The 27,799-nt window shown below is 42.1% G+C and overlaps 3 protein-coding genes across 5 annotated transcripts in view; 2 read left to right on the top strand and 1 right to left on the bottom strand.

The window, feature by feature from the left end:
• Window positions 1–613: 613 nt before the first annotated feature.
• On the top strand, window positions 614–2,749 carry LOC143285796 (uncharacterized). Its single transcript, XM_076593219.1, has 2 exons — window positions 614–696; window positions 1,288–2,749. The coding sequence occupies exons 1-2, from the start codon at window positions 618–620 to the stop codon at window positions 2,115–2,117; spliced, it is 909 nt and encodes a 302-aa protein (XP_076449334.1). The 5' UTR covers window positions 614–617; the 3' UTR covers window positions 2,118–2,749.
• A 2,039-nt stretch (window positions 2,750–4,788) lies between these two features.
• LOC143286148 (transmembrane protein 170A-like) lies at window positions 4,789–21,276 on the top strand. 3 transcript variants are annotated; one of them, XR_013055759.1, is made up of 5 exons: window positions 4,789–5,381; window positions 8,818–8,923; window positions 10,486–10,656; window positions 11,618–11,803; window positions 19,866–21,276. XR_013055759.1 is itself a non-coding variant. In XM_076593752.1 (4 exons), the coding sequence occupies exons 2-4, from the start codon at window positions 8,848–8,850 to the stop codon at window positions 11,746–11,748; spliced, it is 378 nt and encodes a 125-aa protein (XP_076449867.1). In that variant the 5' UTR covers window positions 4,789–5,381; window positions 8,818–8,847; the 3' UTR covers window positions 11,749–19,218. The 3 variants fall into 3 exon arrangements, 1 of the variants encoding a protein (XP_076449867.1); XR_013055758.1 differs by lacking the exon at window positions 19,866–21,276 and adding an exon at window positions 13,764–19,218; XM_076593752.1 differs by lacking the exon at window positions 19,866–21,276 and having other exon boundaries at window positions 11,618–19,218.
• An 812-nt stretch (window positions 21,277–22,088) lies between these two features.
• Window positions 22,089–27,799, bottom strand: part of LOC143285597 (beta-1,3-glucan-binding protein-like) — a 15,914-nt gene continuing 10,203 nt past the window's right edge. Inside the window, exons 8-12 of the mRNA XM_076592991.1 lie at window positions 26,336–26,413; window positions 25,826–25,946; window positions 24,216–24,287; window positions 23,693–23,819; window positions 22,089–22,943 (exon numbers count right to left, since the gene is read on the bottom strand). Coding sequence (XP_076449106.1) covers window positions 22,737–22,943; window positions 23,693–23,819; window positions 24,216–24,287; window positions 25,826–25,946; window positions 26,336–26,413 — 605 coding nt within the window. The 3' untranslated portion in view covers window positions 22,089–22,736. The remainder of the gene's footprint in view (window positions 22,944–23,692; window positions 23,820–24,215; window positions 24,288–25,825; window positions 25,947–26,335; window positions 26,414–27,799) is intronic.

Below are 27,799 nucleotides of genomic sequence, written 5' to 3'. Positions count from 1 at the left end.
GTCAGTTTGTGTGTGTGTGTGTGTGTGTGTGTGTGTGTGTGTGTGTGTGTGTGGAAACAATGTGTGTGTGTGTGTGTGTGTGTGAGTGTGTGTGTGTGTGGAAACAGTGTGTGTGTGGAAACACTGTGTGTGTGGAAACAGTGTGTGTGTGGAAACTGTGTGTGTGTGTAGAAACAAGGTGTGTGTGTGTGTGTGTGTGTGTGTGTGTGTGTGGAAACAGTGTGTGTGTGTGAGTGTGTGTGTGTGTGGAAACAGTGTGTGTGTGGAAACACTGTGTGTGTGTAGAAACAAGTGTGTGTGTGTGTGTGTGTGTGTGTGTGTGTGTGTGCCCGTGTGTGTGTGTGTGTGTGTGTGTGTGTGTGTGTGTGTGTGTGTGTGTGTGTTCATCCTTTATTTTGAATTCCTGTCATGAGTGATATTAGATGTGTAACGTGACTGCGCATATGTATGTGTGTGTGTGTATGCGTGCGTGCGTGCGTGCGTGCGCGCACGTGCGTGTGTGTACATTTGTGTGCGCGTGCGCGCGTGGTGCGCACATGTCTGTGACAGAAGAAATAGTGGCGATTTCACGCTGGCTGACTGCCGTGGGCTATTTCTGCATCATCATCGGCGTTTGGATGGATGTCTCCAGATTTTTCTACCTCAGACAGCCATATTGCCTCCACGACTTCGTTGGGTGGGCAATGCTGGTTGGAGGTGAGTATACGTGTGTGAAGTGCAGAGGGCCTGGATCATATGATTATTATCAGGTGTTGCGTTGCGTTGTCGGTTGTGTTGTTCTGTGCTGTGCTGTGCTGTTTTGGGTTGGGTTGTGCTGTGCTGTGCTGTGCTGGGTTGGGTTGGGTTGGGTTGGTTTGAGTTGCGTTGTTTTATGTTGTGATGTGTTGCTTTGTGTTGTGGTAATTGTAACGCATCATGTCGTATTGCATCATATCGTATCATCCTAGCGTGTCGTGTCGTGTAGTGTCGTGTCGTTTCGTGTCTTGTGTTGTGCAGTGTTGTGCTGTGTTGTGCCGTTCTGTACAGCGGTTTTGTGTCGTGTTATATTCGGGTGTGCAGCCCGCCAACACCACCACCAGCCGCAAACGCAATCACCATGACTGACCAGCCACCACTGATCACAACCACAAACAATACCACAGTCGCAGCCACTGACGAACACAAGCAAACGACCACAACAAAACAACCGCCATCACACCCGTCAACACAACAACCATCACAACAAACACATCCAGTACGAACAATACAATATAGAACACAATACACAATATACAATGTCCTCCACAGCACTTCTGGGGCTGATCGCCGCTGGGCTGTTCGTGTCCCTGAGGAGCGTACTGGAAAAGATGCCTATCGTGAAGGACGGTGACGTGGCTCCGACCTGGGTGATCGCCGTGAACGTGGTCCTCCACATCTCGCTTTTAGTCTTGGGCCTCATCTCCATCATCAATTCGATCAGTGGACGCTTCAATTCCCGGCAGGGTCCCAGATCTTCCAGGAGTGGCGGTGACCACAGGGGTGGTGGGGACGACGTTGATGACGACGGCTTGCCGCTGTCTGAAGATGTCTTGTTTCAACGGCCACCCTCCTATCAAGATGTCATCGATCAACTGCCATCGTATGAAACTGCAGTCATGCAAGTGTCACCCGAAGCTAACGGAGAACAACCGCCAGCATATGAAGCCAGTGGCGATCAATTGTCGCCCCCGGAAGCCTGTGGCGACCAACCGTTGCCCCCTGAAGCCAGTAGCGACCAACGGTCGTCTCCACGAACTAGTAGTAATCAAACACCTGCTGGATCTGGCGGTGGTGAAATATCATCTTCTGAAGATAGTGACGGTGAATCATCACCCTTCGGAGCAGGTGCCGATCAACAACTACTATCTGAAGCCAATGTCGATCAAACGTCACACTATGAAGATTTCAGCCACCAAACAGCTTCTCGTGGAGCTCCCAGCAGTCATCTGTCACCTACTGAAGTCAGCGGCAATGAAACCTCACCTTCTGAATCTGAAGGTGATCTGTCACCACCTTCTAAAACTGCCGGCGACAAACTGTTGCCCTCTGAGGCTGACGGCAATGAGTTGTCCTCTGAAACTGCTGGCACCAACCAATAGTTTTCCTCTGAAGCTGTTTGCGATCTGCCAACAGCCTGTGAAGCTGCCGGCGACCAACAGTCATTTTCTGGAGGAGCCGGCAATCAACTGTCACCTTCTGGAGAAACTGGGGATCAACTGTCACCTTTTAGAGAAACCGATGATAAGCTGTCACCTTTTAGAGAAATGGGCGATCAAATGTTGCCTTTTAGAGAAACCGGCTATCAACTGTGACCTTTTAGAGAAATTGGCGATCAATTGTCGCCTTCTAGAGAAACTGACGGACCAACTGTCACCTCCTAAAGTGCCGATCAGTTTGTCACCAGTCTATGAAGTTTGCCGGGTCTGAAGTTCGTTGCGGTGAACTGTCGCTTTGATCTGACATCTGCCGTCGTCATCAAGTGTCGTCTTGCTCCGACTGGCAGTCTTTCTCTGAAGACAATGGCAGTCAATCATTGCCAATTAAATCTGTCAGCGACCATCCGAGAGAGAGAGAGAGAGAGAGAGAGAGAGAGGTGGGTATGGTCCATTTTTTTATCACAGAAATTTTTTTTTTTTTAATTATATGAAAAGAACGTGTGCGCGCATTGTGGATTTCTATGTTCTGACGTGTGAGCGCAGGCGCACACAATTTTTTTTCTACCATAACGAGGAAGGCGCATGAAAAGAAAATGAATAAAAAATCTTGATTTTAAATAATCACATGTGTGGTTTACCCTGTTTATCTGCACGTGTATGGAACGTAACTGTACGGGAAGCTATGGCATTTTAGTCAGCAAACTGAGCCAGCGTCATAAACATCGACATTATTTTTCTCACGGTTCATCCATATTCATCTTTTCATTAGGATGCCGGAGGCTCTTGAGATGCAATTTCTCCACTTTCTGGCAGTTCTGTGCTAGAATTGCACTCTTTTCTTTCGCTCTTTTTGTCTCTGGTTTTTCCCTTCTCTTTCTATCTTCTCTTTCTTTATTTTCTGCATTGCTAGTCCGTATGATTATATGCATTATGTGTTTGCATGTAGCCTATACATGTATGTCAGTCTGTTGTGTGTAAATGTATGGGTATACGTATATGTACGTCAGTGTCTTTATATGTGCGTGCGTGCGTGCGTGCGTGCGTGTGTGTGTGTGTGTGTGTGTGTGTGTGTGTGTGTGTGTTGTTGTTGTTTAATTCATGTGTCAATATGTAGGTGGATAGATAGATACATAGATAGATGCTAGATCTTTGCATGCACCTGCAGTTACATTTCAAACGTGTGGAAAAGAACATTCCCGAATGTTTATGAGGATTAACAGTTGACTTATTTATAAGGTGCGACACTTGTAACCAAATATCTCTCATTTACATAATACCCCTGCAAATGACTATGCTGTTAGTTTTCATGTAAAAAGTCATTTGAAATCGGAAGCAACAGATGTACCTCGAAAAACTGTTGTTTTAATTGTGTTTGAAAACCTTTGAAATGAAACTCATAAATGAAAACATTTGACGACATGCATCCCTCTGTCTCTGTCTCTCTGTCTCTCTCTGTCTCTCTCTGTCTCTCTCTCTGTCTGTGTCTGTCTGTCTCTGTCTCTCTCTCTCTCTCTCTCTCTCCCTCCCTCCCTCCCTCTCTCCCTGTGTGTGTGTGTGTGTGTGTGTGTGTGTGTGTGTGTGTGTGTGTGTGTGTGTTTATTTTCCTTTTTGCTCTTAGCAGTATGTTTAATTCCATGATTTTGTTGTTTGTCGTTGACTTTTCTTTTTACTCTTAGCAGTGTGTTAATTTCTCTGTAAACCGCCGTTATTCTTTTCAAGTATTCATTCCCCCTTGCTATATGATAGTATTGTCAATGACAATAAACTCTCTCTCTCTCTCTCTCTCTCTCTCTCTCTCTCTCTCTCTCTCTTTCTCTCTGTCTGTCTGTTTGTCTGTCTCTCTGTCTGCTCGTCTCTGTCTGCCGGTCTCTCTCAGTGTCTGCCTGTCTTGGCTCTCTCTCTCTCTCTCTCTCTGTCTCTCTGCCTCTGCCGGTCTCTGTCTCTGTCTCTCTTTCTCTCTGTCTCTCTGTCTGCTCGTCTCTCTGTTTGCCCGGCCGTCTCCGTCTCAGTGTCTGTCTGTCTGTCTTGGCTCTCTCTCTCTCTCTCTCTCTCAAGCACGCACGCACGCACGCGCGCGCACACACACACACACACACACACACGCGCGCGCGCGCACAAACGCACAAACGCACACGCACACACACGCACACGCACACACGCACACACACACATCTGTTGGCACACTGACCTGACACACAAAACTGCACGGCACCGCTGGGCTTACTCACCGTATTTGACTTGTGCGACGTTTGAGGCCACAGCAAGGGCCTGTTTGTCGTCAGTTCCTATGTAAGACTTTATACATAGCAGCATGCGTGGTAGGTATATGGAGCTAATCAAAAACAAATTGTCAATCTACCTATTTTTGACATTCTCGTGTATATAAGGTACTGGCAGATTTTTCTGGTGACATTCAAGCCGATTTTTAAATGAATTGATAGAGGGTGCTGTTACTACTTATACTACTACTACTGCTACTACTACACATCAGAAACTGCATAAAAAAAAGACAACAATAAAATCTGATGAGCATCCCAACTCAATACAAATCTCAACTTTCGATGGTTTCTGGTGGCCTTGGGTTGTTTTGGGGTGTTTAGTCGTTATGCGTACACACTGTCTGCAGGATAGTCAGTTCGATGACAGGGTGATATTTAATTTAGTCTGGATCGTCGTTTGTACCAAAGAGACCTACTACACGAAAGTGAGGGAGAGGCATTAATTAACAAGTCATCGCATCCAAAGTACACCGAAACTTTCAAACATCACTATCTAATACGATTGAAGAAAGGACGTCAACACATTTTGGTCGTCGTCTGCTGTTGTAGCTTTGTTGACATAACCCATGGACGATACCAGTATTCCCACAGACACTAGAATTGAGATAGTATGATCTACGCATCACCGTATCACATCCAAAGAAGCCTGTGAATTTACTGGCATTGAATACACAATCAATGCCATGAGCTCAACACAAGAGAGTCAGGATTGCCACAAGCCATCGTGTGAGCAGGGCATGAAAAGACCTCATGACACATGATTATGCCGCTCGTGTTCATTCAGAAAAGTGCTGTGGTGCACCTTAACTTATTAGTATACTAAAGGAGATTACCAGCCGCTGCTGCCCTCGACTTATTCGCTTGGGCGGAGTTGAAATTTACGCACGACAGGATTCAGACCAGCCGGAGCCTGCACCAGGGGGTCACGGTCAGTATGTTATCATTTTTAAAAATATATTTTTTTGTTTTATTTTATTTTATTTTATTTGTGTGTGTGTGTGGAGGGGGGGGGGGGTCCTTTTTGCAACAATGTGACTTGGAACTGGACCATACTTTTTCAGATTGTGCTTCAAGTTTCCGCAGTATCTTTTTCTTTTTTCTTTTTTTTGCCCAGAAGGGCAGAAGATTGAACATTGAGTGGTCACTGTAGTGTTCACAGCAAGGAGTGGACATTCACTCTGCCAATCACACAGAGGAGTGAATGGGAAGAAATGTTGATGTAGCCAATCTATCCTGTCATGATCAGCCAGGCCCTTTGTACCAGTACAAATCCCTTTAGTGTTGCTCAGGAAAACTGATCAGTGCAAACACTTTTAAGAGACACCTGAAGTGGGTGACGTTCATTGTGACCATTGAGGAATCAGCTGTTGATCCCAGTCTTCCCTTCAGCTCATCCCTTTATATATGTATAGCACTCCCATCTTTGGGTAGAACCCAGCCATATGCCATATTTTATAAACATTGACCATAACAGGTGGTAAGGTATCACATACATCTGACTATGCATTTAATAATCATCACACACACACGCATACACATGCACGGACACACACACACACACACACACACACACACACACACACACACACACACACACACACACAATACCAGTGGCGTATGTAAACTAAAATCATCTCTGAATACGATCTTGTAAAAACAGTCCTTAAACTGACAAGTTGTTAAGTGACTGAAGAGATTTCCACTAATCCCATATCACAAAGCGCTGTCTAGATAAGTAGATGTCCATGTACCCATAGTGGTGTCACACACAGAATGACATCTATGATACAGGGATTCAAAGCTTGATGAGTGCCAAAGTATCAATGACTCAATTCTCACAGTAGATCTATGCATAAACATAAAATTTTATAACAAATTTGAAATGAACTACCCCTCACCCCATCCCCCACCCAGTCTCCAATATAATGCACAACACAAAGCTGCTTGTAACAAATCAGTAGCAACACTTGTTTTTGTGTGTGTGTGGTTTTGTGTGTGGTTTTTTTTTTCTCCTAAAGCTGAATCAAATAAAAGAACTGGAATACTAGTGTTATCCACAACAAGAATATATTATTTATATATATATATGTAAAAATGTTGTTGAGAGTGTTGTGGTTCGATTCTGATAGAAGAGAGAGGGGAGTTATGCAGGGGGGATATAGGATCAACTAATGATGCACTCACTCACTCTCTCCTCACATCAATAGCAGGGCCACATGGAGTGGTTTTTATAGAGTGTTTACTTTACAATACAGCACACAGTAAAAAGATCATCCTACACCTAAAGCAGCACCTATAAGCAGCACGGTAAAATTCACCCTAAACCTAAAGCAGCACACCTGGAACACAAACACACAACCAAAACCAAGGTCAGATATAATCTCAAAATATCCTGACATCACTGACATGAAAGGCCTATACCCTCTCAGCACCTTTCATCACATGTCCACCAGTATGCATTCCTCTCACACAAAGATCTATGTGAGGAAATAAAGCTTCCTCAAGCTTACCTGCCACCAGCAGTGACATACCAATTACCATACTGTGTACAAAACATATCACTGACCAATACAACCCTGTGTTCCAACTCATGTTACCCATCATTCAACTTAACTGTGTGCTACCATTACCAAACAAATCTCTTTGTCTTCACAAAGTATGCCACCGACACAAGTACTTGAAAGGAAATCATTACTTCCAACATATCTGGTACACAGCAATGTGCAACAACATAGCACTGACCCTCAATGCTCTCATAGTTTGCCAACTCACTAATCACATTACAATGTTCCTTCCCACTTTGTCTGAACAAAGTAAACCACTGACACAAAGCACAACTCCTACACATGTTACCACAACTACCAACAAATCAAACATGTGTTCCACAACACTTGCTGTTACCCCCATGTGCACACACACACACATGAAAAACCCTCAACACACACTGACATTGTGTCAGCCTATAGATCTGTTCAGTTCACACTGAACCAACACCACCTATTACATACAAAACAAGTAAGTAATACATCAAAAATACAGAACAAGATATCTGTAACCAAATAGAAGGGGTGCGGGGGGGGCGGGGGGGGGGGGGACTCAAAAGATTTAGGCCAGTACTTCTCTCAGTGGGTAGCTTTCACACATTAACCCCTTTTCTTTCCACAAGCCACAAGATCAACTTAAACTGGCTGTCCACTGACATAAAACATAGCTTCCCAACACAACTAAGTTATCAACATAACATAAAACCATTACAAGTCATGTACTCACAGCCCAACAGGGATTTCCCTGTTCCTCACATCACTGATCAGTCAGTCACCCTGTGTCAGTCAGTTCTTCTGGGAGACAGCTGAGAACTGGCTGTGCTGACTGGTTTTATCCCTTCCCCCAACATACTGTGCATACTCATGCAAGCTACAACACTCACTCCCCCAACAAGCTGAACTAAAAATAACCAATCTTTGCTTGTCCAAGTGACGCTATGTGAATGACTGACAGATTCACTGCTTGATCCGATTCGCTACAATTCAACCCACTTGTCTATACACATTCTATGATGACAAGTTCACCCATTTACGTCACAAAGAGATTGGGGAGACAGGACAGTACAGCTCTCAGCCTGTTAGCCGGCTTGATCAAAGTTCGCATTAGCATAAATTCTCCCTAGCTTTCGTTCCGAAGTCCCGCCATCTACGCCAGTTGCGTTCGTGGAGGGGAGATGGGGAATGACTTGAAAGACGGGCCGACTAGGGAGTAGGGGTGAGGAGGGAGGGTGGCGCGGGTGTCGGCGCAACCTCAAAGACTGGGCTTTGGACAGAGCGGGAAGGGAGATAAGAAGGAGGGGTGGGGAGGGGGGAGGGGACAGAGTGTGGGTGGTGGGGGTGACACTGCTGGCACACTATAACATATATATATATATTCTGACATGTTACAGTTTTGGAGAATTGCTATTATTTTCATACTGACCAACACTGCACCTGTCTACAACCTGGTGTACAATCATGAATAACTGTATTGTGTGTATTGTGTGAAGGTGAGCATGTGAACTTGAAGTTCACATGTGGTATGTTTCAAGTTCACATGCTCACCTGTTGCTTTGAAGAAGTAACAAAGTTTGGTCAGGAAATTGTCAGATTTTGCACATGGAGTTGTGTCGTCATTCACTAGTCTAGGATCATGACTACTTAGATTTAGTTCTTTCCATACAGGTTTGTGTGCTTTTATAAAATTTTTAAAAAATGTTATTATTATTACAACATTAACTTTTGGTGTTATTATATATTATTATTATGGACTGGTGTTGTATAAGTACTTTTATCATGAATATATATATATATATACACATAATATACATATACGTACAGTGGACTGGCAGTGTGAAAACGAGAAAAACCATGGCTTCATCAGGTGCTCATGATTCAGTTCTCAACATCATCTCTCTGACGGCTGGAGAGCTGAGGACTTTCACAGGTACACTGCTTTTCTTTTTCTTTTTTTTTTTGTGCTGTGTGTGTGTGTGTGTACATATCATATGTGTGGGTGGGTGGGGACAGGGGATGCAGGGATGGGGAGGGTCAGCGTATTTGAGTGACATGACAGAACTCTACACTTGTCTCCTACATCCCCACCCAGTCCACAAGGAGGTATGCTGTTTAGTAACTTCCTTTTGTACTTGTAGTGATTGATTCTTAGTTACATCAGATTTTTATTCAGAATTTAGAGTTAAAAAACACCCGTGGTTACTCGAAGGCTGTGAAAAGGGAACATTTCTGAATACGCTACGGATGGATGTCTGACATCATTTCAACCCATAAACTGTTTGACATTGATGATGAATAAGTTCCAGAGACAGAATGGTGTGGATGCTAGCTTGAGTGACAACTACTGCTACTACTTCTTGTACTAGTATTAAGTACTGCTATGACATCAACGGTGTTGACTACTACCATGACTTCTACCACTATAATGAATATTACAGCAACAACCACTACTACTACTACTACTACAATGATGAAGATAACAATGATGATGACTGTTAGTACTACTTTACTGGTTGTGGGTGCAATAGTGGTGTTGGTGCCAGTAATGGTGGTGGATGTCCTACTTATTTTATTTTATTCAGTTGATTATTTTCTTTTGTTTTCTTTTATTTAGTTGTTTTATTTTATTTTATGATTGATGTTGATTCCACCCTGTTTCCATTCTACCTCTCCATCAGTACCTTTCTTAGGTCCCTCTCATTTTGTAATGTAACCCATTTTTTGTTTTTTATAATTGTATCCATTACTTAATTTACTTGTTATCTTTTTTCCCCAACTGTTTTGGATTGACTTTTCTACTTAGTTAGGTTTTAAAGAACTTATTTTCTGATAGTAGAAAAAAGACAATCATGATTCTTTGGGTACAGCTCTGAGCAATACCTGGCAGTAGTGAATTTGCATCACAACATGCACATTATGGCTTACTTGTGTCTTAAAAATTGCATAAGAGTGGATTTACCTGACCCTGGTAAAATGTGAACAAATATCCCTTAAGGAAGGAATGAGACTGTTCTGAAAATTTGGAATACATGATTGATGATGTTTGTTTTTCTTTCTCTCTCTCTCTCTCTCTCTCACTCTATCTCTCTCCACACACACACACACACACACACACACACACACACACACACACATTTATATTAAAATTATAGACATAGTAAGAAGTTTATACACCTGTTCGTACTGCTCTTATTCACAGTTCCACTACTCAAATAGATTCAGAATTTGTTGACATTTCTCTCACGAAAAGGATTATTAGAGAGAAAAAATATCTTTCCATATATAAATTATTATCAGTGATCATATTGTGATTTTACATTCAGTCCCAATACTTTGAACACTATCAATGTTTTAAACACTAAATAATAAACACTAACTTGAGTTAGCAGTTAGCGTCTTTCATTGTAAGACATGATGGATGATCAAATCACTTGCATGTGTGAAACTGAAAGTGTGAAGTCATGTCCTCTGGAGGGGGGTGTGTCATTTCAGAAATCTGGTACTCTGTGTTCCTGTGGGCCCTGTTTTCATCCCTGTTCATTCACCTTGGTGGCACACTGATCGCCTTCTGCCGACTTCGGAAACACAAACTGGGAAGGTGGATGCCCTTGGCCGTCCTTGTCATGGGCATACTCTCCCCTTTGACAGGTGGAGTCATAAGCAGTAAGTGTTGGCAAAATTAATGTGGATTTGCTGTAAACACATGTGCATATTGCATGCATATTATGCGATCACTAATACAGTGTGTGTGTGTGTGTGTGTGTGTGTGTGTGTGTGTGTGTGTGTGTGTGTAATTTCAATTACAAAACATGAGTAAATGATGATCTTTATGTTTGCATTGATACTGTCTTAAAGTTAGACCTACAAGGAATGTAATTATTATATCTGCCAAGGTGGAACACCCCAAACCCCATATTTGATATATAATTTATATTCAGAATTGTATGTTGAGACTTACAGTTACAAATTATGGGTTTTTATGCATTTTTGCACATTAATCAAATATATATGCTTGTCTGTATAATGTATGATTAAATAAGAATCTGTTCGCGTATTATCTTAGGGCAATAACATTTATATTTTCTTTCTGTATTGATATAATTACTGTTCACAGTTTCCTTATTTTAACTTTCCACATAATTTACTTGGTATTAGTAGGTTACTAATTAGTAATTTTTTTGCTGTTGAGTGATTGACCAACATGGGTGAAATTCTGCAGACACACAAACATTGATGTGAATATTAATTATTATATAAAATTCATAAGAAAGACAGAAAAATCATGTTTAGTCATATGTCTGTATCTTCAGGAGATTTAGGAGTATGACTCAAATGTAGGTTCTTGAAGTTTTACCTATGAAAATGTTTTTGTCTTATCATGTGGTCTGGCATTTTCAGAAGTGTAAAATCAGAACAGCTTTGGTGACAGAAGTAAGAAATATCTTTTTTACCAATAGTACCATGCATGCTTTTTGCTGATGTTTTTTTGTTTGTTTTTTTTTACTGTGGCCAATAACGGAAAGAGATCACAATGTCTTATAAATATATACTCTGTGTGTGTGTGCATGTGTGTGTGTGATATTGTGTCTGTATGTGTGTGTCACACTGTGTGCGTCGTCCACAGGCGCTGCCATCGCAGGCGTGTGCCGGGCCTCGGACTTCACCCTGACCCCGTTCTACAGCCTGGTGTGTGGGGTGGCACAGACAGTGGTACTGGTCGTCATCTCCTTCTCTCGCATCCTGGCCACCCTGTGAAGCACTGGATGAGTCAGTGGCAGCATTCCGGAGATTCCCCAACACACTCCACCTGGTAAGTTGATGGCTTCATGAGGAGATTCCACACACACCACTTGGTGAGTCGATGGCATCCTTCAGGAGATTCTGCATCACCTTGTGGTGGGTCCATGGCACCACTCCCCACACAGCATGCGGTGAGTGGATGGCTCTGTTCAGGAAATTCACCACACACCACCACTTAGTGAGTCAATGGCTCCATTCAGATTCCCCACACACCATGATGTGAGTCAGTGGCACCGCTCTGGAGATTCCACACTTTGTGGCGAGCCAATTGCACCATTCTGATTTCACGTACACCATGTGGTGTGCCGATGGCATTATTCAGGTGATTCCCCCACCTCCCCCAACAGACACACATACCCATATTCCTCCAGTCTCTGAAATGGGTATTGTGTCAAAGAAATGTACTTAGTTGCACTGTTCTATAGAGTATTCATGAACTTCTTCCTGCAGAAGGGTTTGAGCAATGCAATAGCACTGAATGATAATGATACACATTATTTACACTCGTGTAGTGAATCCATAAACTTCTTGCTGCAGTTTCATTTTTGCAGTGCACCAGCACTGAAAATGATGCATATCATTCGCACTTTTGTGTAGACTAGAGTACCCATGAACTCCTTGCTGCAGAAGATTATTTTAGCAGTGCACTAGCACTGAATATGATGTATACTGTTTTCACTTGTGCAGAGTATCCACGATCTCCTTGCTGCAGAAGTTTTTTAGTAGTACACTTGCACTGAAAATGAAGCATTATATTATTTGTAATTTTGTGTAGAGTATCCATGAATTCCTTATTGTAGAACTTTTTGAGCAGTCCACAAACACTGAAATTTATAGTTGACTAACTCTCAAAAGGTCAGCATGAAGTGTGACACACAAGAGAAATTTCTGCTGAGCTTGTTTTCATTTGAGATATGCATTTATACTGTCTGAATCATAATCCATTGATTAGACTGGTGAGTGGACCCAGCAGATCAACAGCTAGATCTTGCCAAGGGTCATCTGGGAACTTCCTAATGCTAACTGGTTCTGGTGGGGAAGGCTGACTCACAATCTGACACTCATGACATGCTCTGACTAGTGTGTTATGTGTGATACGGGAGTAAGAGAGCAAACATCACTTACTACAACAAAACAAAGACGTTCAGGTGTCCATGATTTAATTCAGTAGACCCGGATGTTACCAAGCTCTATGTCAGGTTGTTTCCCTTGGTGTCTTATTGCAGAACAATAACATATATACAACAACTAGCATTTCTGTCTCTCTGTCCATCCCTGGCCTCCATACTTTTGTCCTCAGTTTTTCTTTTGTTTTCACTATCCCTTGGTGTCATTCATGAGCAATTTCTAGAACTCTTTTCCTTAGCTTTTCTGGGATGACAAGTCTATTCCCTCTAAGAACAAGCTTTCAAAAACATATCAACTCTTCTTTCACACCTTTGAAAGCTTGATTTGGACATTCTTGCCAACTGGCTGTTTGAACACATTTTCTCAATGCTATCATTTATGGTTCTGTGTCTGCTACAGTCTCTATTTCCTGCGATGTCATTGTAGATGGGACGGCAATGTTTGCAGCAAAACAAATGTATTCTTCTGCTGGGCTGTGCTTTGTCCTGTCACCATACGTGCATGCTCTGTTTTCGTCACTACCAACCAACCTTGACAGTGGATAATCAATGTTTTGTGATCCAGGTCCGTACTGAACAGTGAAATTGTAGTTTTGTAACCCCCAAACCCATCGTTCAGTGCATGGTGAGGGTTTTGATCTCTTTGAGTAAATGAACTCAAGAGGTTTGTGATCTGTCTCGAGAACAAAATCAGTGCCAAGGAGAAACTGGTGAAATCTCTCACACACCCATACCAGTGCCAGTGCTTGTTTCTCTGTTTGTGAGTAACACCGTTCAACACTAGTCAAACGTCTGCTGGCATAATACAATTTTGTGGTGGATTCTGTTCTGTGTCTGCACTAGTACCACGCCCAAACTGACTGGACTGGCATCGGCCATAACTCTCGTTTTGGCCTTGGGGTCAAGATTGGCCAAAGTGTCCGCATGCAAGAGATCTGTCTTTGCCGTCCCCCAGGCAGGTGATGTTTTTTCCATTTTCATTTCCTCTGCCTGACTTATTTTCAGCCCTGAGATGGCTGTTTGTGGTCTGCTGGGCAATAAATGAATTGAATTTTGAAATGGAAATGAAATATTAATGCATCCTGAGGTGTCCCTTAGGATATGACCACAATTGACCCTGTGCTGAAAGAGTTCAGAATGTTGTTGCAGGACCTTGTTGTCCATGTGTGCTCAGTCTACAGTGTTCATTTGGGTATGACACCTAATACTGAAATTATTATCATACAGTACTTTTATACATTTATGATCTGACAGATTTATGATCCATCACTTTTTTAACAAAATGATATGGCATAATTCTTTTAGTATGGCTTACCCTACAAATTTTATAAGGGGGTTTGAAGTCACAACCAAATTTAACTGGGTGCGTGGGGAATATCTTGTCACATTATTTAGATGTGTAACTGGGTTCAGTATTTGGCCATGCAGGTTTGGTCCTCTGGATTTTGTTCTGATAGATGTTGTCAGCCTTGTCTCTTGCCTCAACCTCGTCTTTTTTCACATGGAGGTGATTAAACAATTGAATATGAAACCATGTTTAGTTTGTTGGCCAAGCTTGGATTTTGGTTTTGGTTTTGTTCTAGTGCCCAGTGCCCATAAAGTAGGCAGAAGCTGTTGGTGTTAATTTTGATGTGGATGTAAAAACCTGTTGTGTTAATTCTTTGTTCAGTACTTTTTTTTTGGGGGGTGGGGGGTCATAATTTTCCCCAACAGTAATTGGCACTCTCTATCCCCACTATCTCCCACTGTTTCAGCTTTATAAAGAAACTGATACAAATGTGCCAGCTGTTCTAAATCAACGTACCACTTTCTTGAGCATATTCATGCTGATCCATTCTGTCTCTGAGACGTATGGGGGTTCTTGGAGCCACAGTTGGATGGCTGATTTGGTCTTCAATCATGGAACCATAGTTGGATGACTGGTCCTTTCTCTAAAGCCAAGTGTTGATGGTTTTGACTGTCAGATTGTCTCAGTGGTTCTATTGCTTACACTGTGTAGTTACCATGACACTCTGATGATGTCTGAGGCTTTTTTTTTTTTTTTTTAACCCTTTCACCACCAAGCTCGCATTTATGCACAGGCGTGGTAGAGGACCCATGTCACTGAAAGGTGACCATTCATTGGTCTTTTATCTATGAACCTACTGCTCTTAGTGTGCGGTGGCAGGATAGGCCATATTTACCATACATCGCAGGGGGAATCCCCTGCTATTCTTAGCCACTGTCTTTTCTGTGTATATACCACAAGGGAATTTTGTACTCTAAATTGACTGGCGGTGAAAGAGTTAATTGTTAACAGTCGCATTAGCAGTGGCAGTTAAAGGTTTTCAAATGGTTTTGTGTAGCAAGGGCTGTGTTTCAATTGAAATCATTTGTGTGCTTTGAAGACTATAGTGCATGTGGAATGCTGAGTGAAGACAACAGCTGGTTCTTATTTCTTGTTCAGTGACATCCATACACTGATACAGATTATGGTATTGGTAACAAGTTTGAAGCTGTTACTTCCAGCAGAAGGTTAACAATTTCAATCTTTTCTTGACTTTTAAAATGGTCCTTGAATGGGAATGTGACCTTCAGCTTCTTTGTCAGATTGGAATTCACTTGCCCTGGGAATGTTTTGTGTTCAAATTGTAATATCATGTAAAGGGACATAATTTCATTATCTCTTGTTAACATATGAGTTTTAGATTCAGTACTTGTATAAGTTTGATTATGACATGTGACTAGATCAGTGGGGGGAAGAGGAGAGAGGTGAACAGACTCTCTCAAAAGAAGTTCGGTGAGATTCATAGTGCATACTGCTTGACCTGCTTTTTTCCTGCCACATGGGTGACTTTGGTGTTGTATCGCATGAGACGGAGGCAGAAACACTGGATCCGTGGTGGCATCTTGTGCAGTTCTGTTGTGTTGAGCAAGGGGACCAATGGCATGTGGTCTGTTTCCAGGGTGAACTTCAGTCCCAAGACATATTCCCTCAGTCTCTCGCAGGCCCAAGTAGCTGCCAGGGCTTCCTTTTCGATGACTGCGTAATTCTTCTCTGCATCTGTGAGTGATCTTGAAATGAAGCAGATGGCTCGTCGTGTGCCATCGTTTTGTGTTTGGTAGAGCACTGCCCAGATTCCTGTGTTGGAAGCATCAGCTGCAATGCTTGTTTCTCGGTCAGGGCTGTAGTGAGCAAGGACTGGTGTAGAGGTGAGGAGGCGTTTTGTTTGTTGGAAAGCTGCCTCCTGTTGGCTTGTCATACTGGCTACGTGACATAATAGAAATGTCTGCTCCTGTGTCAATCTTGAATTGACAGACTGAGTCACAAATGTCTAGTTTTGCATACCATGGAGGAACATTAGTTTCTACAGCTCCCAAGAAGAATGTGTTGTCAGATGTTGCCTCCTCTACTGTGTCAGTTTGTTTTGGTCTACTGCGGCACACAACAGAGAAATGATTCAGTTTTCCACAACTGCGACATGTTTTTCCTTTGGCTGGACAGTCATTTCCTTGATGAGAATCCCTACCACATCTGTTGCATTTGTTACTGTATCCACCTCCTCTGCCTCCCCGTGAAGCAGAGTGATGACCGTGATAACCTCTATGTTTGCCACTTGTGCCACACTGTGGGTTGCTGCCATGTTGAGGCCCACCAGTGTTGCCATGGGCGCCGCCCTGGTAACCATCATGACCGCCTCGCCTAGAACCACGCTGTCCGTGGACTGCATCTACGTGTGAAGATGATGGGCGCTGAGCAGACAACTGCTGCTTTACTAGTTCATGCTGACGTGCTATCTGAGTAGCCTCTTTGAGTGTCAGTGTGGCTTGGAGTTGTAACTTTTCTGATAGCTCCCTATCTAGTAAGCCAACAACAAGCCTATCCTGGATAGCTGATTCCTTGTCTTGAAATTCTGTGTGTTCTGCGAGATCGTAGAGGACATGAATGTAGGTCTCTACGTTTTCTCCCTGAAGTTGAGTACGTTGGTGAAAAACTGCACATTTGCGTATTACATTCACTTTTGGTGTGAAATGTTCATTGAAAAGTTTGATCACATCATCAAATGTTGTAGCAGGAGTAATTTCGAAAGTTGAGTAAATTTTCTCTGCTTCTGGTCCCATACTATAGATAAGGGATGATACTTGGATATCTAATGATTTTTTTTAAAGTTCCATGCATGTATGATATCTTTGGAAGCGCTGTCGCCATGTTGGCCACTGCTCTGGCGCAGAAAAGTCGAATGCTGAAGGCGGTTTGAAAGACATCGCGAATACAATGCTGCTCCAACAATGCTATGTCGATAAAATCTACATACCTTCACAATCACAGTTCACGGTTTTCACAGTCATTATTTCTATCTTCGATGTATTGCACTGTTTACCGCTTTACCGCTGCCACCATGTGTCATTGCTTGCGTACCCAGCGTCAGACAGGAACACCAGTTTGTTCTTTTGCGATCTAGTATAATCTTAGGATAGACATGGATGGAATCATGAGTTGTTTTTGGCTGGTCAAACGCGAACGCTTAAAGCGCATGCGTGATACATCGTTCGAGGCCATGTGCACAGCAGATGTGCCACATACTACATTGGCATTCGGGGTAACGAAAAGGCAGACCACCTGGCCAAGAACGCTGTAAAGGAAGAATCATCGAAATCCTTTGTACCATTCACAGACATGAAGCCAAAGGTGAACACTTACGTTAAGGATCTTTGGCAAGAGGAGTGGAACACTCAGACGGACACGCTGTTCCAAATCCATCCAGACCTAAAAGAGACCCTCCCATCAGTGGTGAAGAATAAAAAGGAGGAGTCTGTGCTCTGCAGACTGCACACGGGGCACACTTCTTTTTACTCATTCTTACTTATTGAAGGGAGAGGAGTCCCCTTGATGTGTTCCCTGTGATGAGCCTCTCACCATGAAGCACGTGCTCCTTGATTGTTGGGATCTGCATAACGTTAGACACAGACATTACACGACGGCTTCTCTGAAGACTTTGTTTCATCATGTCCCTCCGTGGACGCTGATGGACTTCTTGAAAGAAGTGAACATTTTTAATCAGATTTGAAGGTTTTAAATTTGGAAGGTTTTCAACTTTTGAGTGGAAAGCTTGAAGCGGTGACTGGTTTTTATTGTTTTTTTGCCCTTGACTTTTAGTAGGTATTAACGTGGTGATAGCCTTGAGATGGCCTTAGTGGTTGGCGAGGCTCTAAGCACCATAATTTGATTTGATTTGCTGCAAACCTTCATCGTTGCTGTCTTGCTTATTGTTTTGCCATTCTGACACCATGTAACGTTTTCTTGTCCGTTTGCTACTATCTTTCAACAAAGACTCCAGTCGTGGGTGTAGGTCCCAAACCTTTAATCAAACATTCTTAGTTGCATCGTGAACACAACAGGACTCCATGTTCAGCATTCTCGCAGCAGTACGCATGCGTGTTACAAATACGAAACTATGCAAAGTGTACATTGGCCTAAACAAGTTGTTGTCTGCTACAAGCTAAGCTATATACGAGTCAGTAGTCATAGGGGAAAAACCAAAGATAATCATTACTAGGGAATAACAATAGGTGCTTCCCTTTTGCAATTTACTGACTTCTTTTTGTCTGGTGACCTAAACGATTTTTACGATGTTTCCAACTACAAAAAATGTGAAAGGTTACATGAGCTTTTCTGGAGCTCAGAGGAGGCGCAAGTTTTCAGACCATGTAGCAGCATGTTAGTAAATACTGTGTTTGATTTCTTTCTCCAGCATCTGACTGTAACGGAATATTTTTTACTTAAATTCGTAGGCCTGTGTTATTTTCAACTGGCACTCCATCCAAACCAAAAAAGCAAAACACGAACGCGAATCAAGTTTTTTTTAGAAGAACGCAAACTCACATTTTCTTTTACTTTTTAATTAACTTAATGATATTAATAAATATATAATCAAAGAAAGAAAACAAGTGTTCATTTCCCAACTCAATCAAAAAATAAATTCGTTATGCCAACTCACTCAAAAAAATAAATTCCTTTCTTTTCAACTCACTGAAAAATTAACAAAAAGTAACTTACACACTCTACAATGACGGCCGCCCACATCTTGGGCGCCGACACCCCCCCGACGGACACCGTGGAACACTGGGCACCACACCAATGGGTGGTCCGCCGTTGGAAGTAGCTCCTGGCATGGGCGCTCTCCCTCAGCAGGTAGTCTCTCCCCGGGACGGCAGTGGTCCAGCGTCTCCCTCAAAACGAAATTAAAGTATCCCCATAAGTCTCCCGACTCAACCAGCTATACCCAAATGTCTGCCCCCAATGAATACAGATCAACCATTACATTCACATAAAGAAGCGTTAACGCTTACCTCATACCAAGCAGCTCCCAAAATTATTCGACTTGGAGCATCCCCAACATGAAAAATCAATATTCAACTCACGTATTTTTTTAAGTAAAATCTTTTTCCACATTAAACACAAACCAGTCTTAGCCGAATATTGGAAAAATTATCAAGAACAAAAATATTTAGTTTCTTCGGCAAAATAAAACAAATCAATAAATACCTTATGTCCAGTATGCCTTGATGCTGTTCACAACGGGAATGCTTCTGGCCCATAAGTCAAACAGCAATGACTGGCATCAGCAAAAATAAACCAGTTCAGGGAAACGGAACTGGTCTAATGTTAACAATTAACAGTGTTAAAAAAAACAGCATTCACGTGCTTCACAATATATCGCACAACAGAACATCGGATGGGAACCTTATGTTACACTGACACACTTCATCCTTTCTGACATGGAGGTTCCCTTCAGAATATAAAAACTGCTCAGTTGCATACAGCAAGCAGTCCGTCGCCTCATACACAGACTGTTTTCATTCATGTTGTCTTTAACAACAGTAGATGTTCTCCCTCATACATTGGACAGGTGATGGAGTGATGCATTATGAAGTATTGTTGAAAATCAGATGCTCTGTGGATAGGCAGGAGGGACTGCAGACAGAAGTAGCCGCAGTATGCATCTCATCAGGGGAGTCTACTGGCAGAGCCCGAGTGCACGGTAGACAAAGTGAGAGATTGTGTCCCACAGTTCATGCTGCTTTCACCCCCCATCCTCCACACTTTGTGTGGACAAGGGAATCACATGTACAGTCACCTCACTGAAGAAGACTGATGCATAATGGTGTGTGTGATTTGATTGTGCCATAAACTGGAACAGGGAAGGTTGTAACCATGTTTTGAGTAGAAAGACAGTGGAGTGTTCTGTGAAGGTCAGAAGTTGAAACAAAACATATTTCAGCTGTGTATAAAGTAGTATGTGGTCTCCTTGAACAGTTTTCATTTAAAAAAACCCACTTAAATGTTGATTGAACAATGGTCAATTTTGAAATGGTCTTTTTCATACGTCATTGTAACTGAAATGTTAACAATGGTTTTTCATTTGTTTTTGACATGTTTTCGGCTGTTTGTTTTTGACTTGTTCTGAGCTGTTTGCATTTGACTTGTTTTGAGTCGTTTGTTTTTGACCTTATCTCAGCATTTTTTTCAGTTGTTTTTGACCTGATTTCAGTTTTATTATTGACTTGTTTTCAGCGGTTTGTTTTTGACCTGTTTCCACCTTTTTCTTCTTTTTGACTCACTTGTGTAAACAAAGTGAGTCTATGTTTTAACCCGGTGTTCGGTTGTCTGTGTGTGTGTGTGTGTGTGTCCGTGTGTCTGTGTGTCCGTGGTAAACTTTAACATTGACATTTTCTTTGCAAATACTTTTGTCAGTTGACACCAAATTTGGCATAAAAATAGGAAAAATTCAGTTCTTTCCAGTCATCTTGTTTAAAACAATATTGCACCTCTGGGATGGGCACAAAAAAATAAAGAAAGAAGCCTAATTATATGCAAACTGCATTTACTGTTATATTTATATTTTTTGTATTCTCTAAACTTGGCACTTTGACCTCTTATTCTGACACAGCAACAAGAGGAGTCATTCTTTTGCTAAGGATGGAATTTTTATTTATTTTGCAAACGTTTTTGGCGCAGATAGTAAAAAAAGAGAAATTACTCTGTAATTAATGCTAGGGGACTTAATTTATCACAAGTGAGTCTTGAAGGCCTTGCCTCTCTTGTTTTGATTTAAAATGGTTTTCAGCTATTTGTTTTTGACATGTTTTCAGCACTGAGATACACCTTTGCAGTTTGGTTGAGCTTTTATCAGTTTGCCAGTATTATTTGATTTGCTTTCTGTGCAAGTGATGCTGATCGATAATGTATGAGTTTGGTCGAACTTTAAGCAGTTTGCCGGTATTATTTGATTTGATTTCTGTGAAAGTTGACCAATAATGTATGACATGACAGTAATGATGTCGGTGCTTGTCTTAAACACTTTACTGTCAGTGACTTCCTGGACTGAGAGTTGATTCTGTGTTTGGCAGCTGAGGTTTGTGTGAATGTGAGCACGCACACACACATGCACATGCATGCATACATGCATGCAGGCACTCACACACACACACACACACACACACACACACACACAAATGTATATATATCACACATACACACACACACACACACACACATACACACACATATACTTGTGTGTGTGAGTGAGTGTGTGTGTGTGTTTGTGTGTTTGTGTGTTCAATGTATACTTTACATTGCAAAAATGACACATGCACATGTGCACACACAATTTATGATTAAAAAAAAACTGGGTATATTTTACCTACATGTTTCAATATTGTGTGGGGGACCTCAGAATTTATTATCATTGTCCTCTATCCAAACATTCTGTTAACTTTTGAACAATCATTGCAACAACTATTGTGAAGAAAAACAAATTATACAGTGATGCTGTTTCTCAACTTTTAGTTTTATGGATTACATTTTTTTCTGTTTCTGTAATAATTATTATAGATGTACAATTGTTTTTGGCACTTAACCATAATGTAACATTTCAGTGGCCTTTTCAACACACACACACACACCAGATTTGTGACACACTGATATTTATTTTCAAACCAGCATCACTGATTGTAAAAATAACAAAAAATGAAATATTCAAACAACACTGCAGATTACACAAACACACATGTGATGTGTTATGCACACAAACGCAACATACAAAAGAAATACTCCCATTTTATTCACTTTTTTACTTGGAAATCACAGAAAGGTTTCAGCTCCTTTAGGCCTTTTTATCTATTGTTGATATTACATGGAAGCCTCTGCTGATCTAAGAAAGATAAACCATTAAGTAATCAGATAAATTGGTTTCAGTTTCAAGAGTTGTCAAAGTATCAGACTGATCTACATATGCTACACCACATCTCTTTTTAGAATGGAAAAAAAGAAGAAGAAAACACAGATGCCCGACTTTCGCACAAACACAATGCGCTGTTCAAGCCTGAAGATAATTAGGGAGTGGTGCTAGTGGTAATGCATCAGCATTGGAAGCAAGATAATCTGATTGCAAAGGTTTAAATCTCTCACTTGGCAGTATTTTCTCCCTTCCCACTAGACCTTGAGTGGTGTATGGGCGCTAGTCAGATAAACCTGGGTCCTTGGCATTGCTCACATAAAATAACCTGGCAAAATTATGTTAAAAAATCCTTTGATAGGAAAAACAAATACATAATATGCAAGCAGAAAAAAAGAGGAAAGGGTGTCTCTGCCCTGCAGCGACATGCTCTCTTCAGGGAGAGCAGCCAGATTTTCACACAGAAAAATCTGTTGTGACAATACAGCACAGAACAATAGAATACAATACAAATATACAATACAATACCATGAAATAAGATATCAACAAATGTAGTTGTCTTACAGTGCCTTCAGTACTGTTCGATCCTAGAGTGCCTTCAGTACTGCTCCATGGTAACGGAGCGGATCTTCATGGCCACGTCGTCTCCATGCCAGGTGGGTTCCCACAGGTGTCTGGCCTTCCAGAACTGAAGGAACTGTTCGGCCTTGGTGGCGTTGCTTTCCCAGGGCTGGGGGTAGGGGGCATTCTCCATGCTCTCCCAGAACCACCCCCCTCCCACTGACACGTTCAGGATCAGGTAGAACTGTTTGGAAAATGTATATCGTCATGCATGCATGCAGGTTGGAGTGAGTCAATGTTGATGATGAAGTAAATAAGTTAACAAATCACTTGCAGCTATTTTATGTTGAAACATGATGAACTGATTGTTGTCCAATTTCTTTCCCCCTTCCTCATTTGATGGCGGGATTTCGATATAGTTTTTTTCAGTTTCAGTAGCTCAAGGAGGCGTCACTGCGTTCGGACAAATCCATATACGCTACACCACATCTGCCAAGCAGATGCCTGACCGATATATATGATATGATATGATGATGCCTGACCGATATATATATCGATGTATATATGATATATATATTATGTACCCAGTATACAATGTGATTCAAGGGCATCACAAATTTACAAAGCTGTTTTAAAAGGGGATACTCTCTTGTTTGTGTTCGGCTGGGTAATAGACCAAGTAATATAACTTTCATAAGCTACATGTTTGATTTCAATATAAATGACAGCTGCAGTAACTGATGTTTGACTGCTCTCTCTCACCGCATCAAGCAATGTGATATTCTTTCTCTCTCTCTCTCTCTCTCTCTCTCTCTCTCTCTCTCTCTCTCTCTCTCTCACTCGTCTCATCTCGTCTCGTCGTTGTTGCCATGATCGTCATCTTCATCTACACCATAACCACCATCATCATCTTGATAGAACAGTATAATTATTCATTCTTGATTAGAGATGGAATCCCCACAACTCCGGCATACTGTGCACACCAACACTCACGGGTCTGTCAAAGGGTGCATCCTTTCCCCCAGAGGCCCAGATGTTGTCTCCTTGCAGCTGACCCTCCTGCCAGTATCCCCCTGATGGTGTGTCCCAGGCCATCACCGTGTGACCGTCAACCCCTAACCTGATCACATAGTGGACTCCGTTATTCACCATTCAACTTATCAAGTGCCTATGCATGGCAGTTTCTAGACTGGCCCAGCATCCCTCAAACTGACCGCTTGTTTGCGGAAATGAACGGTGTCGCAGAAAGAGCGCTAGATGCGAGCAGGCTTCCTCCCTTCTCACATGAATCAGAGCACTAACCAATTATGTGTTGTCTCAGTGGAATATGGTATCTTGTCATGGCAGTTTGAAAGTGAATGGACAAACATGACAGACAATTCCTATGTACTGGTGACTAAAACGGCTGCTGTGCAAGCCACTGGTGGGACTCAGTACTGATGTAAACTATCTTGTAAACGTCAACTCTCCATTTTGGGTTAAAAATAGGTGGAAAATGCATTTTGTCTGTACATACCTGATGTAGTCAGCCGTCCAGTCCATCCAGAAATGGTGAAAGCCATCAGTAAATGTTGTTCCGTTAATCCAACTGCAGGCAGAATATATGCATCATAAAGTGTTGCTTTTTGTCGTGTCTTGTGGAGGAGAACGGGGTGGGTAGAAAGGAAGGAGAGGTTGGGGAAGGAGGAAGGGGTATACTGTTAATTTTATCATCACATACACCACTCATCCAATTTTCTTCGCACACAAATTGTTTTAACGATCCTGAGAAAAAAAACTATGAACACATGAAAAAATGAAACCTACATTACTGATTAAATGTACTTATCAGTTTTTTCTTAAGACACAAACACAGTATGGCAGATGTCCCTCCGGGGGCGCTGGTGGGCTTTCTGAAGGAAGTGAACGTTTTTAATCAGATTCATGTTTTAAACTCTGGGGTTTTGAGTGATAGGATTGAAGCGGTAACTGGTTTTACTGTACATTTTTACCCTTGACGTAGATGCTAACGGGTGATAACATCGACATGGCCATAGTGGTCGGCGAGGTTCTGAGCACCATCATTTGATTGGATCTCAAGATAGGACATGCACAAACGAAAGAGACACCCCCGAAAACGGAGTATGGTTGCCTACATGGCGGGGTAAAAACGGTCATACACGTAAAAACCCACCAGTGCACATACGAGTGAACGTGGGAGTTGCAGCCCACAAACGAAGAAGAAAGAGACACACACAAAATAGAAAGAGACGATATGGAGAAAACTGAGACGACATAATACAGGAACAGAATTCATGATAGTCGTATCCGAGGCGTAACAGTCAGAACAGTAGAGGAGACAACTGCTGTCCAGACTATCTGGGATAGAATTTTATTATAGTGGACAGTGTCCTGCGCAACTAAGTGAGTTACATCCCCACTCTCTCAGCCAAGAGGGCTTAAGGATAGCTGGTACATTTGGGATGGTCCCCAAAGGCCAGCTCGCCCAAAAGACTGCAGCACAAAGAGCCAGTGCAATCTTACTCCTAGTTTGAGTCACAGTCCTTCACAAAAGACAAAGTTGTAAATGATTTCCCATTCCAGTCGAGAAACCACATAACACAGACGATGTCACACACACACACACACACACACACACACACACACACACACTAACATATAACGAGTAACAAATTACAGGTAAGACGATGTGAAGGAAAGGAAGAGAAAGAACATTAAGACATGATACACGGAGAGAATACAGACTAGATGATGTGGAGGAATGAGAAAGACACAAATCAAGGCGCACAACACAGGTACAGACAATACAACACAAAAGAAAAAGACACAACAAGAAGATAATGTAATACATTGAGGCACAGAATAAAGACGGAAGACGATGAGGAAAGACAGGCACAAAACAAGACATGATACACGTGGGAAAAGAGCAGAGATGTGTTGCATGAGCGTCCTTGGCAGATTGCATGGCGCAAAAGAATTTCCCTTAGCATATGGAATGAGTGTAGACTTTGGAAGAAAATTCTTAATTAAAGCCGGGCCGAAACTTAGTGCTGTTCAGATCGCTCATACAACCCAGCCCAGACGATGATGCGGAGGAAAGACCGTCAGTCTGAAAGAGGAACCGACAATTCCCCGGCATGAAATCGCCTGTGGGGCTTGTCCCAGCGGGAGCCGTAGTGAATGGCAGCGTGGGTGTAGTCCCTGCCCTTGGACTGGTGGGTCCGGTGATCGTGGTAGTGAAGGTTGCCTGGGGAGCAATCAGCAGTCCCACATTAGTGTGGAGGTATGGTCAATGCGTACGGCACGTACACACACACACACACACACACACACACACACTCTCTCTCTCTCTCTCTCTCTCTCTCTCTCTCTCTCACTATCTATCTCACACACATACACACACACATGTGGAGGTATTTTCAATGCGTACGGCACGTGCACACACACACACACTCTCTCTCTCTCTCTCTCTCTCTCACACACACACACACACATACAAACCATACTCTCACACGCGCGCGTGCAAGCATACACAACGCGCGCACACACACATATGCAATGTACACACGATACATTCGCCAGTACTAGATGAGTAATTCACAGCACGTCATGCTACGTCCATGAAATGGATCATACCTCTGGATTCCATGATATCGATTTCACCAGATTTCGGCCAGTTCCCATAGTGTCTCTCTTCTGGCAGCAGCCAGATAGCTGAAGAAGAACATGATCGGGTCTGTATAAGGTGTTTTGTATTTTCCCATTCCGTGCATCACAGTTGGGATATTTTATTTTATCACATTGGTTTTCATTCGTTTACATCTTCAAGCGTCTGGTTATACTATGCAGAAAAAGGAAATTAGGTAATAGAAAACAGAGTACCTTGCGTAGGCAGATGACTTCTTCATTCGTTGGCTGAAACTCTCAAGTTCACCCATATGTACACCAGTGGGCTTTTACGTGCATGACTGTTTTTACCCGCCATGTAGGCAGCCATACTCCGTTTTCGGAGGGGTGCATGCTGGGTTTCCACAACCCACCAAACGCTGACATGGATTTCAGGATTTTTAACGTGCGTATTTGATATTCTGTCTGCATATACACACGAAGGGGGTTCAGGCACAAGCAGGTCTGCACATATGTTGACCTGGGAGATCGGAAAATTCTCCACCCTTTACCCACCATGCACCGTTACCGAGATTCGAACCTGGGACCCTGTTGCGGATCTATCAATGATGTTCAAAAATTAACATTTAAGCATACGTTGTTGTTTTTGTTGTTGTTGTTGTTGTTGTTGTTTGTTTTTGTTCTTGTTGTTGTTTTAAGCGTGATAAATCGACTGCGGTATTCAAAGTGATCACGCTGTTTACATCATTTCTATTTTGGTATATCTTGGGCATTTAAGAAATTCTTTAAAGTCCGCAGTAAAGGATACGTTGCCATCACCTAAAGCATGCCGAAACATTCAGCCATTTTCTCTTGATCTAGATAGATGTTTAACAGGTTTATTTACACTCGCCGGGAAACTACGACATGGTTGATTCAATCTCTCTTTTATGTTCATTCTAGTTAATTCAGTATCCACTTTAAAATATTCCTATGCAGTAAACACATCGATGATATAGTTTGTGTCACTGTATGTGTTCTGTCCAGAATTTTCATTTCTTTTCTTTTAATTGCGAACAAGAAAAAACAAGATTTGCACAGATCAGCCTCCACAAGGATGACCAAAACTCAGTGAAATGGTCGATTCAGTTTTTCTTTTATGTTCATTCTAGTTAATTCAGTGTCCACATTAGAATATTCATACACAGTAAATATGTCGATGGTGTACTTAGTGTCACTTATAATTGTGTTCTGTCCAGAATTTGTATTTCTTTTATTTTAATTGCGAACCAAGAAAAACCAGGTCATGCTGTCTTCTTATGAAGCACAGCCTACGTTCCGGCAAATGGGAAGAGGTGATATGGTGTTTTCATAATTCGGAACGAACCGCAACGAAATAATCCGGAAATACGGCTTAAATGATTCGGGACACTCACAACCTATCATTGGTATGACTGTGAAGATTTTTTTTCCTACTATGTATTGGCATACAAA

Source organism: Babylonia areolata, chromosome 9 (genome assembly GCF_041734735.1).
Source record: "Babylonia areolata isolate BAREFJ2019XMU chromosome 9, ASM4173473v1, whole genome shotgun sequence".
Taxonomy (NCBI): Eukaryota; Metazoa; Mollusca; class Gastropoda; order Neogastropoda; family Buccinidae; genus Babylonia; species Babylonia areolata.
Note: the sequence above shows the minus strand (reverse complement) of the source record. Positions and strands in the feature narration are given on the sequence as shown.

What these genes read in the sequence shown, in the direction of transcription:
- LOC143285796 (XM_076593219.1), top strand. Translation starts at nt 618, where the DNA reads ATGGATGTCTCCAGATTTTTCTACCTCAGACAGCCATATTGCCTCCAC. An exon ending in GTGGGCAATGCTGGTTGGAG is followed by an intron (nt 697 to 1,287) that starts GTGAGTATACGT and finishes TGTCCTCCACAG; the next exon opens with CACTTCTGGGGCTGATCGCC.
- LOC143286148 (XM_076593752.1), top strand. Translation starts at nt 8,848, where the DNA reads ATGGCTTCATCAGGTGCTCATGATTCAGTTCTCAACATCATCTCTCTG. An exon ending in AGAGCTGAGGACTTTCACAG is followed by an intron (nt 8,924 to 10,485) that starts GTACACTGCTTT and finishes GTGTCATTTCAG; the next exon opens with AAATCTGGTACTCTGTGTTC. An exon ending in GACAGGTGGAGTCATAAGCA is followed by an intron (nt 10,657 to 11,617) that starts GTAAGTGTTGGC and finishes CGTCGTCCACAG; the next exon opens with GCGCTGCCATCGCAGGCGTG.